Source organism: Juglans microcarpa x Juglans regia, chromosome 4S (assembly GCF_004785595.1).
Source record: "Juglans microcarpa x Juglans regia isolate MS1-56 chromosome 4S, Jm3101_v1.0, whole genome shotgun sequence".
Taxonomy (NCBI): domain Eukaryota; kingdom Viridiplantae; phylum Streptophyta; class Magnoliopsida; order Fagales; family Juglandaceae; genus Juglans; species Juglans microcarpa x Juglans regia.
The window spans coordinates 25665985-25680367 of NC_054601.1; the positions used below are offsets into that span (position 1 = coordinate 25665985).

General features: G+C 33.8%; 2 protein-coding genes and 1 pseudogene across 2 annotated transcripts; 2 read left to right on the forward strand and 1 right to left on the reverse strand.

Annotated features, from left to right (window-relative positions):
* Positions 1-2154: 2154 nt before the first annotated feature.
* On the forward strand, positions 2155-3899 carry LOC121262209 (annotated as a pseudogene).
* Positions 3900-7505: 3606 nt separating this feature from the next.
* Positions 7506-11011, forward strand: LOC121262517 (serine/arginine-rich splicing factor 11). The gene is made up of 6 exons (XM_041165018.1): positions 7506-7833; positions 9489-9567; positions 9653-9715; positions 10350-10394; positions 10480-10536; positions 10633-11011. Exons 1-6 carry the CDS (start codon positions 7610-7612, stop codon positions 10723-10725), a joined length of 561 nt encoding a protein of 186 aa, XP_041020952.1. The 5' UTR covers positions 7506-7609; the 3' UTR covers positions 10726-11011.
* Positions 11012-12742: 1731 nt separating this feature from the next.
* Positions 12743-13729, reverse strand: LOC121262518 (putative invertase inhibitor). Its single transcript, XM_041165019.1, has one exon. The coding sequence runs from the start codon at positions 13548-13550 to the stop codon at positions 13026-13028; it is 525 nt and encodes a 174-aa protein (XP_041020953.1). The 5' UTR covers positions 13551-13729; the 3' UTR covers positions 12743-13025.
* Between the last annotated feature and the right edge of the window lie 654 nt (positions 13730-14383).

Consider the following 14383-nt stretch of genomic DNA (forward strand, 5'->3'; position numbering starts at 1 on the left):
TCAAAAATTTCCCGCTTATGTATTTGTGACCGATACAAATGACAGTATAATTTTGGTCGTTAAAAGTAATATCAGCGACAAATTTAAAGTTGTTCTCACTGAAGATAATTGTTTAGTTACGAGTTTTTTATCGTCGCTAAAATATTACTTTTTGCGAAGATAAATTGTGTCACAAAAAGTCAATCATTAGACTAAAATTGACAAAAAATTACAGTTTCACTAAAACTTATTATTTATGAAAAAATTTAACTAGTTGGCAATACTCTACTGCATCAAAATTATTAGCGATGATTATAGTCGTTACTAGTTCTATAATTATTGTCACAATTACTTTTTTATTTGGTGGAAAATTTTCTCGCTTATGTATTTGCGACTAATATAAATGACGGTATAATTTTGATTGTTAAAAGTAACATCAGCGACGAATTTAAAATTTTCTTCACTAAAGATAAACTTTTAACCACGATTTTTATATTACTGTTAAAACTTTCGTCGGTAAAAGTAATTTTTCTTGTAGTGAAATGGATTAATTTAAAAGGAAATGAGAATGAATTTAAAGAAAATAATGAATACTATAAAATGAATGAAGATAAATATTTTATAATAGCATTATTATCATGTTTTTGTTTTTCTCTATTTATAAATTAAACTTTATTGAGACGAATTTTTACTTATCATTTTCACTTTATAGCTATTGAGAATCTGAGATGGACTTAATCTCATTATTTCCCCCCCACCCGTCAAAGTTAATATTAATATATTTGAGATTCTTTTATTTTATTTTTATTTTTTAAATGGTTAAAAATTTACCTGTTGTATATTTTTTTCTTTTACATTTTAAATAAAAAACACACAAAAAACCAATTTGAATTCGTAGTAGCTTTGAGGGGGGCAAAATGATGGTGCTCAGCAGCACCCCTCAAATATACAAGACTTATTGCAGTTATTTTTAAAAATAAAAAATAAAAAGATTCCAATATAAAAGTGTAAAAATAAATTAATTTGTTTTAGTAGGATTTACTTTTTTAATAAAAAACTTGCGCTGAATTTATACACTTTACACTTGTACATAACATTACTTTATTTTTCTTTTGTAGAATAAGATTAACTTATTTATCTACTTTTTCTTTTATTTTTTGTTTTAAAAAACTCAAAATTTAGAAAAATAATTAAACTCGGACAACAAGTTGTGAAAGTGTACACTCTATATTTATCATGATCCTTTCGTAATTTGGTGTGATTGGTCTTTAACATTGTTATTATATTTAGAATTTGATTTATAATAAAATTAATTTTAAGCATTTTACCAATCAAATAGTTAAAAGTGTGTTATCAATATTGACTTCCAAGTAAAATGAAAATAATAATAATAACAGAATAAAATAAAGGAAAAGTAAATGGATTAATTTTAGAATGTTTTTAAAAAGGAAATGAAAATGAATGTAAAGAAAATAATGAATACTATAAAAATGTAAAAAGACAAATATTTTATAATAGCATTATTATCATGGTTTTTTTTTCTCTATTTATAAATTAAAATTAATTTATTGAGAAGAATTTTTACATGTCATTTTCACTTGATAACTATTGTGATAGACTTTTGAATGATAAAAGCAATGAATAATAATTTTTATATTAAAAGAAATCCCTGTTCTTGAAAAGGATGTAATTTATGAAGTTGTGATCATGTATTAATACAGATCATCATTCTAAATATGATTCTTTTACATATTCATAGTTATGGAGTCTGACTTTGTGTAAGACATATTCTAGAGAGAAATTCTATTTATAGTTTCCAAATAGAGATTGCATGTGCAAGCCCTTTATTAAATGGAAAAAATTACCATTTTGATAAGGACGTTATTGTAACTTTGAAAAAATTTAAAGGCAAAATTAACTAGACTTACAATGTAATCCTCATTTAAGGACTGTACGTAGCATTACTCTATTCTAGATAAGTTGCTGATAACATCATTCTAAAGAAAATAATTCATATGATCTAAAGGAATTTGACTAGGTCAAGACCAGAATGTCAAGGCCCATATCCGTCTGGGTTAGGTAATATATAGTCCATTTTCTATATATATTCGGAAGGTATATATGTAATATATAACTAAATATACGAATGTTTGTATTAGAATAAGTTTGGCCGCCATGGCTATGACCTGTGAATCTGTTACATAAAGAAAGTTGGCTGCAGATTATTTTCTTCATTTGTTTCATACGTGTTGTTCTTTAGTTCAATAACTAGGAAAGAAAAACAGACCTATAAATTAGACATTGACCAGGCCATGATCTTATTTGATCGATAATTGCTATTTGCTGGGCCTGATGTATCTGGTGCTGCTCTACTTTGAGCAGGTTCCTCTCCTCGTCTCCATCTCTCGCAGGTTCTTCCACTGAAGATGGCATTTGCAACTCCACACAATACCCGTCTTTCTGCAAATCCAGCTTACCACCCTACAAGTCTAGCAGTACCATATAGGATTATGGGAGGCACTTTGTTCACCTCTCCTTATCATCAGCACAAGACTTTAGTCAGCTTGTCAAATCATTCCTAAGATCACATTCCTCATATTCAGAAGCCACCATTCGTTCCCTCCAAGATTGTCAGCTTTTTAGCTGACCTGAACGTGGATTTCCTATCGAAAACTTTTCAAACTGTTAATTCTACAGACAGTCTAAAGAACTTGCAAACATTGTCTAGCGCCACCTTAACCAACTAAGAAACATGTTCTGATGGCCTTCAGGAGGCAGCATCAGACTCCAGCGTCAAAAAAGGACTCCAGATCCCATATCTAATGGGACTAAGCTCTATAGCATTTCTCTCGATCTTTTTAATCGTGGTTGGGTTACTCAGACAACAAGAAAGTTCCGAGTCTGCAATTGCGAGGAAGCTGCTTCAGACAACGAGCAGCGTATTGGTGAGCCAAAGGGTGGTTGTGAACCTGGATGGTAGTGGAAACTTCACAACTATCAATGATGTTGTAGTTGCTGCTCCAATCAATACCGGAACTAGTAATGGATACTTTGTGATTCAGGTGGTAGCCAGGGTCTATGTAGAGTATGTTTCCATTACTAAGAACAAGCAAAACTTGATGATGATTGGGGACAATATCAACCAGACTGTAATCATAGGCAATCACAGCGTCGTGGATGGTTGGACTACATTTAATTCTTCAACATTTGGTAAGCTAAATTGCAACTTCAAACTCTGTTCATTATAATACATGTAACTTTCATGATATAGAGAAGTAATCAGCTTTGATCCAGAATACAGGTTATTATGATCTTAATAAAACATATCATTGTCTTTTTAATATTTGTGTTATGATTTTAATTCATATTGCAGCTGTAGTCGAGCAAGGATTTGTAGCAACAAACATCACCTTCCGCAACACAGTCGCAGTAATCAAAAACCAAGCTGTGTTAGTCCGTAGTGGAGCTGACCTCTCCACATTTTACAGATGCAGTTTTGAAGGCTACCAAGACACATTATACATGCATTCAATGAGGCAATTTTACAGAGAATATACTTCCACTGCAAGGACAGTTCAATGCCATCACTGCGCAAGGCAGAACATATCCCAACCAAAACACCATAACTTCCATCCATAACTGCAGTATTAAGGCAGCCAAGGACTTGGCCTCTGGCGATGGAACTACGAAAACGTATCTCGGGAGGCCATGGAAGCAGTATTCAAGAATTGTTTATCTGCAATCTTTTATGGATAGCCTCATTGATCGTTCAGGTTGGCACGAATGGTCTGGGACTTTTGCCATAAGTACGTTGTACTATACATGCAGAGTACAATAATTTAGGGCCTGGATCGAACACTAGTGGAAGGGTTACATATAAATTACTCTTTATGTTATTGTGGATGATCTTAACAAACTAATAAAATCTCTCTCAAAATTATAAACGTGGATGGTCAACTCTTGCAACCAAGCATGCCCCAAGTAGTACTACTGCGCGCCAATTTCTTTCTTCCTCAATCTTCCCCCTTTGTCTCTCTGCATATATAATAAAATAATGCTAGATAAGTTGTGTGTCACGTACTAATTAGTATAGAATTTACTATTAAAAAATTAATTTTTTTTATTTAGATCTCATATTTATTCACTTTCTTTAAAAATAGTGTATAGCGCTTACACTATGACTACAAATATCATTTCTCTATATAATATTCTTGACATTCCAAGGATTTGACCTATGGCCATGCATATTCTTAATTTGTTGCTGTCTTTTTATTTTTTATTTTTTTATCGTTTTTAAAGATTGTAATTAAGATGGAGAGGGACGTGATTAAAATATATTGTAGTTATAAATGCAGCTAGCTAGCATCAAAGAAGAAAAGAAATGGCTTCTAAAGTAGTAGTAAGAAATTTTACATGGAACCTTGTCATGTGCCTCGCACTTTCATACGGTGATGGAGACCCAGACAGTGATGGTGCTTGACCCATGCGGTGTATTTCTCATCTTTCTCTCTCAGTAATCTCTCTCTCCGTCTTTGAAATTTCTCAATTTCATTTTTTTTTTAAATCTTCTTTCCTATAGGATTTCTCTTCTTAATCTCGTTTCAAGGAGTTCGATTTATCAATTTTGATTATTGACGAGAAGCCCTAATTAATTGTAAATTATTGGTACCTAATGGCACCTGAAAACATTTTTAGGTCTTTTTGGTGCGAAACCATAAGTTGCCGACCGGAGTGGTGCGAAATATGTGGCCAACGATGGTGCTCAATTCATGTGGGTCAGGTGGTCTACAAATTTTCTTGCTTGGTAATGGATGGTCGGCGTTGGAATGAGATGGTGGCAGTGGAACTGAGCTTCGTCTTGGGCGATGGGCTTGGTGGCGATGCACTAAGGCGGGCTCCGTTTGCACCATTGCTGCAACTCATCTCACTAGACCCCTAAATTGTAAAATGAACTGGAGAATAATTACTGAAATTGTAAGTAGCGATTTCATTTGGAGAATGTTCTAGCCCAAAGTAGTGAATGATGTGAAGAGAGAATCGAAGAAGAAGAATCTTGAGGGGGAGAAAAATTGAACCATTCTAGGGTTTATGGATCTGTTGCGAGAGGGGGCTGGGCTGTCCGTCTCCAAAGCCACGGTTGCGGGGGCTGGGGCTGTCCGTCTCCTTGCCATGGTCACAAGGGGGTGGTATTCGCAACGTCGTCAAGAGGGGGGCCGGAGGGGAGGTCTGATTCGTGAGAGTTCTCCTGGATGAAAAAGACAACAAAGATGAGTGGAAAACAAAGAATTGGGTGAGGTGCGATCCCATGAAAATAAAGATGAGATGCGTACATGTCTGCTTCTAATTGGTGGGCTGTTTTTAGGGGCTTAGCAGCCCAACCGGTCAGCAGGTTTTCTCTTATACTTAAATTATTTTTGGCCAAAACACATAGGATGAGAATGGCGCCTCCTTTTATTGTACATACAGACAATCTAATTTACATTAGATGAGGGCAAAAGAGTGGCTAGGGCTCAATATCTCATCTAATATCATCTCATATAATTATTATAATTTTTTCAAACTTCTACACAAAATATAATAAACAATTCAACTTTTTCGACCAAAACAATTGGATCAAAAGAAAAAAACCCTAGGCATCTCCTTCCCCCACCCTCTATCTCGTAAAAAATCAAGGACTCTAGATTTGATTTTCGCCGGAGGGGGAGGAGACCTCGGCTTCCTCCTCCTCTTCCCTTTCCTTCACTCCTTCCTCCATTAACCCACCTTATCTATCAAGATTTATTTTGCTTAGTTTTATTTTTCTTTTTTCAAAGTCAAAAAAGACAGATTTATAGCTTTATGACAACTCCCGAGAGACATGTGTGGCACAAATAGATTTACAAGTCGAAAATCGTTTGGATGAAAGTGGTGGTTTTGTGAAAATTATCACACGTGATTCTCATGCGCTGCCCACTTCTACGCTTAGTCCTCACGCGCCACCCCTTCTAGCAGCTCTTCTCAACACATGAGCTACATCATCGAACTCGCCACCACTAGACATTTCAGATCTGACCTTTGTACTTGAAAAGAGACAAGTGTGTTGCCTTCATGGGCCATCACAGATTCTAAAGTCTACTGGAGTTAGTCCAAACTGTAATCCATCATTTTCGCATTTATCTTAATGTTTTCATTTTTTGTTTCCTTATTGTTAATTAAAATAAAAAAAGAGTTCGTCTCTCAGACGTTTGTCTGTAGAGGTTGAGTAATCTCATTCTATAAAGGGTGATGTTGAGTTTCTATTTAGGCAGAGAGTGTTGTCTCTTGGACGTTTGTCTGTAGAGAGTATCAGGAATAGTGAAAACCAAACTAGTCACAAAAGAAAATAATGTACTTGCAGAGCTCCAAATGCATTATTTTGGTTTATGATGTCATGTTTGATATGATGACATCTCATAATATATCCGGTCATGGATGTAAGTTTTTCTGATAAATGAATGATGTCATTTTTCCTTAAAAAAAAATTTAACGTTTTCAAATCTCAAAATAAAAATAATATTATAATAATATTTTATTCAATTTTTTAATTTTATCTCATCTCATGTTATCAAACATATGTTTTATTGTGCATAAATGATGTGTGGTGTGAATGCTTTCAAATAGTATTATTATAAATAATGATCAATATATTAAAGTAAATAAGAAATAAAGAAGGGGGTGGGGAATCCCAAACAAAAACATGATTGCTATAGCTAAGTAAATATGTAAAATCTCTATTTTTGTTAAGCCATTTCATCCATTCAGACTCTTTTTTTTAAAAAAAAAATTGAAAGATTATATCAATAAATATCAAGTAATTGGAAATCTTAAGGGTTTGGGACACTTACAATTTTAATCTCTATGAGATTTTGTATACATTCCTCTACTTAATTCATCACAATTATTATTAGACTCCATAATCAAATTACAACTAGAATAAAAAGTTAATACTAAAATTAAAATAATAATATTTTTTTCTACACATTATTTATGGTATTAAGTTTTTTTTATCGATATTATTTATAGTACTAAGTAAATATTTTGAAACAAGATTTTGATCAAATTAAGCATCAAAGTAGACCAGATAAAAGTAGGAAATAATAATTTTATTTTATTTTATATAGAATACTGTTATTGAACTATCTAAAACTTATCATTAAGATGGTCTCCTTGACATGTTATTTATTAAAAAAATATTTAAAACAAATGACGTCTCAAATACACAAATTATTCTTTTATATATACATATATGCATATATTTTTTATGAAAACTGCTACATATACAAAGAGATTATACAAAATAAATTTATAAATTGATGTAATTTTATGAAATTCGTGAGATTTATTTTATAATAAAAATAACTTTACAATTTGACGTACTATATTAAATCACACTAATTTATAAATTTAATTTTATATAATTCTTTTGTAATTAAGATATTTTATTTTTTACTTGTGAAAATTTTCATTTATACATAGCAATGTTAATTTTATGTTTTTTGAAAAATGTGATTCGTCCCATAAAGCTCTTTTAGAGAGAAAAACACACGAACAGAGGTAAATTATTTTCTCGTTGTTGGCCTCCTCCCCGCGTCGCGCTCTCTCGCTCGTGCCAATGGCCGCCTCATCTTCTTCTTCCTCATCCTCCACGTCCTCGGGTTCTGATTCCCTGTCTTCTCCCTCTCACCGTCGCCGTCGTCACCGTAGCCGCCGAGACCGGGAAAGAAACAGAGAAGCCCTCAAGATCAGAAAGAAAAGCCGCTCCCACACTAAACGGCGTCGCCGAAACCATCACCACTCCGATAATTCTCACTCTTCATACGCCTCTGATTATTCCAGGTCCCCCATATATTTTGGCAAATAATAATAACGGCTTTTATTAGTATTCTTCTTTCTTATTGTCAGAATTCAAATAATAATTAGGGTTTTGCCAATTCCTCTTTTTTTTTTTTAGTTTTTATGTTGGTTGGATATATAAATACTTGGTTTGTAGCTCTTCTTGGCTTTTGTTTATTGTTTGGTTGCTAGGATAACTTGGGGGGAAGGCAAAGGACTGCGAAATTGTGAATATAGTGAGGATAATTTTTTTTGCCAACCCAATTGAGTTCTTATTCTAATTTTAATTTTTCTTGGGCATTTTTGCTTGTTATTGTTTAGTTGTGTAATTAGTCTTGTTTGTTTGGATTGACGATCTTTTTGGTTCCTGAGAAAGTTCAGGAAAAGAAAAAAAATTAATCTTTCGAGTTTTATGGCTTGCTTTCAGAGGACTAACTACCAAACAAGAAAGGACGCGCTTTCAGAAATAGTTCTCTGAAAGTTCATTTTTCTTTCTTTCATAGTTACTTTTCATTGCGTATTATGAAAGTAAAAGTTTACATAGCCTTAATTGCTGCTGCTTCTTTAATGGTTATGGCCCATGGGTTTAAATACTTAACCAGAAGGCCCGAGTGTAGAGCCTGTTTTTGTTGGAATTTCGATGTGTGACTGAAACATTGTTGCTTGAGTAATTGTGGGGGGAGCGGTAGGATATGGGAAAGTGAGAAGTCCCTGGACAAGAAAGTATTCTGGATGCCATAAGTTTGTTTTTGTACATGATAAGAGAAAGTGAGACCTTAAATAGTCTCCCACTAGTATCTTACTGATTAAAAAAGAAAAAAGTTTAGATAGTCCTAATGTGTTGTATTTTCGTTCTACTAGTGGCAAAAAGTGGTTAATTGCATAGAGGTTTTAATATTATTAACAAAAAAAGAGAAATGCTGAACCTTGTGAACACAAAATTTTCTATCAGATACATGGCTTACGACAGGTACAAAGAACATTTTCTTGGCTTTGGAATGATAATGATTTACACTCCAATGCCTAGGAGAGTGCTAATCATGATTAGGAGTGTAGTGAATATGGTTTAGATGACACCACCAAGGGTGTTGGCTCTATGGTTATTGGGTTACTCCCAAGTGGTTCGGTATGTACTACGTCCTGGGTTCAAATCAAAATATGGATTCACCTTAGACTGTTGGTATTAGCTGCCTAAGAATTCATTGAATTCCCTAGTGGCGTTAGGGTCTAAGCTATGGCTCAAACCCAGTTTGCGGGAAAGGTTGTGGCTTCCTACCGTCTAGGCCCCTCTTGTCCGGTTTTGAGCAAGTAGGGTGCTGCCATTGTCATGCTCCGGTTGCCCCTCCTACCCTCCGGTTGCCCCCTCCTGCCCTTTTGCACATAAAAAAATACGGTTAAAATTACTTGCCTTCATAGTATTTTATTATTAAGTTTGCCTTTTTTTTGCAGTCGCATGATTTTTACCTTTTCACCCTCCTGGAATGATGTGGTAGCAAATGAAACATGGTCTAGATCTGTATTAGAAGCATAGAGTTTAGAGATTTAAATAGCAGCCAAAATTTTGTATGTTAGGTTCTCAGGCATTTTTCCATTGTTTTCTAGCATGGATGTTAAGATGATTGGCTTTCCCAACTTATCTACATTGCTGATTCTTGTAGAAGTGACAGTTCTTCCCACAGTGAGCCTGAAACATCTAGTCATTCGAAGAGGCACAAGAAGAGTGACAGACCAAAGAAGGTGGTGGTTGAACTACAATGTTAGTTTTCTTGTTATGTGCTCTGCTTGTCTTCTTATCCCTTGTCTCTTCCCTTTCATTTTCTAGAACAAGGAAAAGGACCAAAGCAAGAGTGATCGCCATAAACAGCATGGTCGCAAACTTAAAGAGGTAGGCCACACCACTCTTATGTAGCTTAATAGGATCCACATGATTGCTTTTATGCCAGTGGTTCACTTGTTAGTAACTCTTTGACATTTGAATAGTGTTTTTTTGTCATTTCATCAGGGTAGTGAGGACTAAATTGTGAGTAAACTAAGACATTGATAACTGCAGAAGCATTAAAGATGTTTTTAGCTTGACATATAAATAATAAAATAGATGGTGACATGCTGAACTTTACTTGAAGTTTGTATTTCCTGAAAAGTGATATCAGGACCTAAGGTCCCCAGTCACTTAATTTGCTGCATAATGGGTTTATAAGAAAGCTTTTCTTTTCTCCCGTAAAAAGAACTTAAAAAAAGAAGGGTGGGGGATTCTTTGAAATTTTTTCAATACAAGTCATCTTGCATGTAAAAGCTGTGAAAGTTCCATGTACTTGTGCATATAGGAAGCTAAATGCATATCTAGCAATTTATCATGGCATTCACAATGTCTGAGGTGCTTATAATACTTTCTGCCTGTTGTATGGATTGGCTCTTTGAAATTGGAGCTGGGGTCTGTGACATGATGGTTGGTGCTTGATTGACTTGCCTGGATGTTGTTGCTTGGTTGGGTTTGTCTGGGCAATGGGAGCCGTCTATAGAAACAGCAGGATGAGAGAAGTAGCGGCCCTGTTCAGCTTTCTAAGGTTCTCATCAGACTGTAATACTTGTGGTTGCTGTTGCAAGTTTTGTTGTTGCGCTGTTTCTGTAACCTTTATGTGCTTCATACAGTTTTTAGCGCGTGACAAGGATGATGGTGTTCGTCTTAGTGCTATCTCTGGAAAAAAGGTTAGGCAACTATTTACAATGTATTAGGACCTCAAAGATTTGTGTATGAGATACTCGTAGAAAAAGTGATCTTCAATTACTTCTCCTGTTATGCAGATTCGATTGAAAGTTGATAAAACAAAAGAGGACAAGTTGGCGGAGAATAAAAGAAATGAACTGTTGAAATTTCTAAATGCTAGTTTTGATTGAACTTGTGGAGCTTGAAGTCAAGTCACTGGAATTAAGACAAAGAAGAAATCGTTTTAGCAAGGTAGCCATTCTTAAATATCCAAGTTTCTTTCTTGAAGACCAAGCTGCCTAGACTGGGGTTCTATTTCACCAATTTGTGTTTGGCTTTGTTACCCGTTGGATAGGAAAGCATTGTTGAATTGGAATCTGAGATTCTATTATAGTTGTGGTGAGAAGTGTGTATTGGATTTTGGTGTTGTATCGTATCTAATTGATGCTTCATTTATGTTATTGCTTTATATGAACAGTGTACAAGTTTTCTCTCTCCCTTCCTTCCTGAGAAAAGCCCTCTTGGTCCTTGGGCGTGAGGGTCAATGGACTCTTGTTCTGAACTGATTTGGCACGTACTGCAGTTTGATACATGAATTAGTAATAAAATCAATAATCAATGTAAAACTTGTATTCAAAAGCTAAATAGCGTAATGGTACAAGCTTTAGATATGCAACTGCATGCTTGGGTCCCTTGATACTTTTTCATGGTGAGGTCCATTCTTTTACAAAGGTTATGTGCAAGGCAAGGCTTGTACAAATCATTACTGAAGTAAATAAATATCTTCTATTGATAATGTTAGTTACAGGGAATAAAGTAGATTATAACATTTGACAAGAAAAAAGAAATATTTATATAAATCTTTGATTTTTCAAACGGAATATGTAGATGATAGTTTCTGTAAAATCTTCAATAAAAAAAATAAGAGTCATAATAAAAAGGCAGATGGTAGTACTATAATAATCAGGCTTATTATGTACACATTTATTAATATACGTGTATTGAACAAAACCAACTTTTACTTTTTATGTTTAGAAAGTGTTCCATTGATTTGCTATCTGTGAGAAGATCCACTCTTCACCTTAAGTAGTTTTCTTTGAATGAAGCTCGAACATATAAAGTTTGTAGGTGTTCCATTGATTTGCTTTCAGTGAACAGATTGTAGTTATTGGATTCAATTCATAGTTTCAGTTCTGTTTCAATATCTGATATTTCTTGAAAACGAAAATTGATTTGGAAAAGCAATTATACATTTGAATTTATAAAACTTTATCTAATATTTATTGTTTTTTTTTTTTTTTATCGTGAATTTTTAATTCCTTTCTGGGTTTAAACTTTGCACAAAGTAATTATGACCCATGCGGATACTTTCTGCCAAAGTTTATTCATTAAAGTTGCTTTATTTGTTGAATCTTTAACATTTATTGATTGGACTAAATGCTCGATTGTAAATTAAAATCATGTCGGGTTCATATTCTTTTTAAAAAGGTTGTTGGTGATTGAGGAATCTTCCTGGTATACTTCTTGGTTGACAAAGTCTAGTGACTCCCAAGAGTCAAGACTACACCCATCACAACCGCGATGCTCTAAGATATATGTTTCATTGATGATCTTAATAATCTTATAAGATAGGTCTTACGATTCTAGATTTCGTTTGGATTCAAAAAATATTTTATCTTATCTCATCATTATAAATTTTTTAAATTTTTATACAAAATATAATAAACAATTCAATTTTTTCAAATCTCAATTCTACTTTTTCAAATTTTAAAATAATAATAATATTAAAAAATAATATTCTAACAATATTTTTTTTAACTTTTATTTTTTATCAAAAACCATTTCATCTAATTTCTAAATAAAAACCAGCTTATTTTTTGACCTTTTAACTTTCAAAAAGCATTAAATTGGATCTCATTTCTATTAAAACTAAATCCATGTCTCACCTTCAATGGGTCCAGTTTCAACAGAAAACTAAACCCAAGCTTATAAAAACATGTGTAAGTTAATCTTACTTTAACAAATCACCTCGAGTTCATATTTTTTTTTTTTTTTTTTATTGTTAGACTTTGAATTAAATAATTAAATTCATCATTTCCAATCAACTTAGGCTTTTGCTACATTTTGACCTGCGCTTAAACTTTGCGACCAGGAACGAGAAATAATGCTATGTTGCGCAAATATCGACAACTCTCACATAGGCTTAGGTGAACTTGCAACCAAATTTCAATTTACCACCGATTGGGGCTTTTCAATTGCAACAGACATTTTAGCTCTTGTATGATCGAAGAACATAAAGGAAGCTCGAGATCGACTTGCAAAACTTGATTTTGCTCGATTCATTTATTAAATTATGACCAGTTATTAATAATACGACTTGTATACAGATAAATTATGACCAGAATTTTTATTGGGCAAAGCTTAGAGCTTAATGAGATAATGATCAGTCTCTCAAAGAGATTGATATTATATAATGAGAGCAGCTAAAAGATTAGTGCCCTGCCAGTTGATTGGTAAGCGCCAAGACAATGCTGCAGAGCTGGCTGAATGTCGTACTCAAACCAAGTATCGGAGAGGCTTTGCCCATTTCCTTCAAACCATCCTCACATGAATCAGAATTGCTCATTGCAGCAGACACCCATGTTAATACATCACTATACTTTTTAGACTTAAAGGACGTGACGGAGTCCTGGAGTCGCTCACTTGCACCATCGTAGTTCTCATTGCAATCTTTAAAAGCAACGGATTTATCATTCTGTTTGGAGAGTTGGCCCTGAATTTGCTTGGCCTGGGATAATGCATGCTGCAGTGCAACTTTGGCTAGCACGCCAATATCAGTAGCCGCACGGCTCTCCGGGTCAGATTGAAGGGTTTGTCTGCACAGATCCTTGTACAAAGTACGATCACAAGCTGAGCTTATAAGATTAGCCTTTTGCGCTTCTCCAACATCTCTGCATTGATACATTGAGCAGAGAGTGAAAAGCAGACAGAAGAAGAGATTCAAATTCGGGTTCATGTTTTCAAGATGAAAGATCAATGGAGAAAATGAAGAAAACAATTGGAATGCTATAAACTTCTTTTATCTTATATTCTTTTCACAACAATTGTGAAAGCATGTCTATATATATAGAGATAGTGAGAGAGGGGGGACGTAGACAGATGCCCAAGAAAGGCGCATGACCGCTCAATGTCTGTTTAAGAGGTCTCTTCGGGATTTGTTTGGACAGGCATGGATGAATCATCAGTTTCATTTTTAGTTAGGAGCTTATTCCGTTTGATCTGTGCTTTCACTCTCAAGATAGGGGAGATTTGTTTCCTGATTTGTTTATATACTATATATAGGGGATTTTGTTTTAAGAAAAATGCTAGGGAGCCCGTTTTGGGCTCCCCTTTTTTTTCTCAAAATTTTTATTTTTTATTTTTTTTTATTTTTAGTTTTTCTTTGACTTAGTATTTTTCTTTTTTTTTTCACATTATTTTTTTTAACCCTTTTGAATATTTTTAAAAGAAGAAAAAAAATTACAATATTATTAAACAATATTTTCTTAATCACTAAGTCAAAAAATATAATAAAAAAAACTAAAAATAAAATAAAAAGGACAATCGAAAAAATCGGGAGGAGGCACTACAAAAAAACTATTTATTTGTGGCTAATTAATTTCAGTGAAATAATTATTTTCAGTTAAAATGAGTCTATTTTGATCACAAATAGTCTTTTCGCCGCAATTAAATGACCACAAAAGCTTGTTTTTCTTGTAGTGAGGCTCCCGAGCATTTCCCTTGTTTTAAACCTCAGTTATTGCTTTTAATCGATAGCATTCAGACTTTTCCTTATTATATATATCTTGA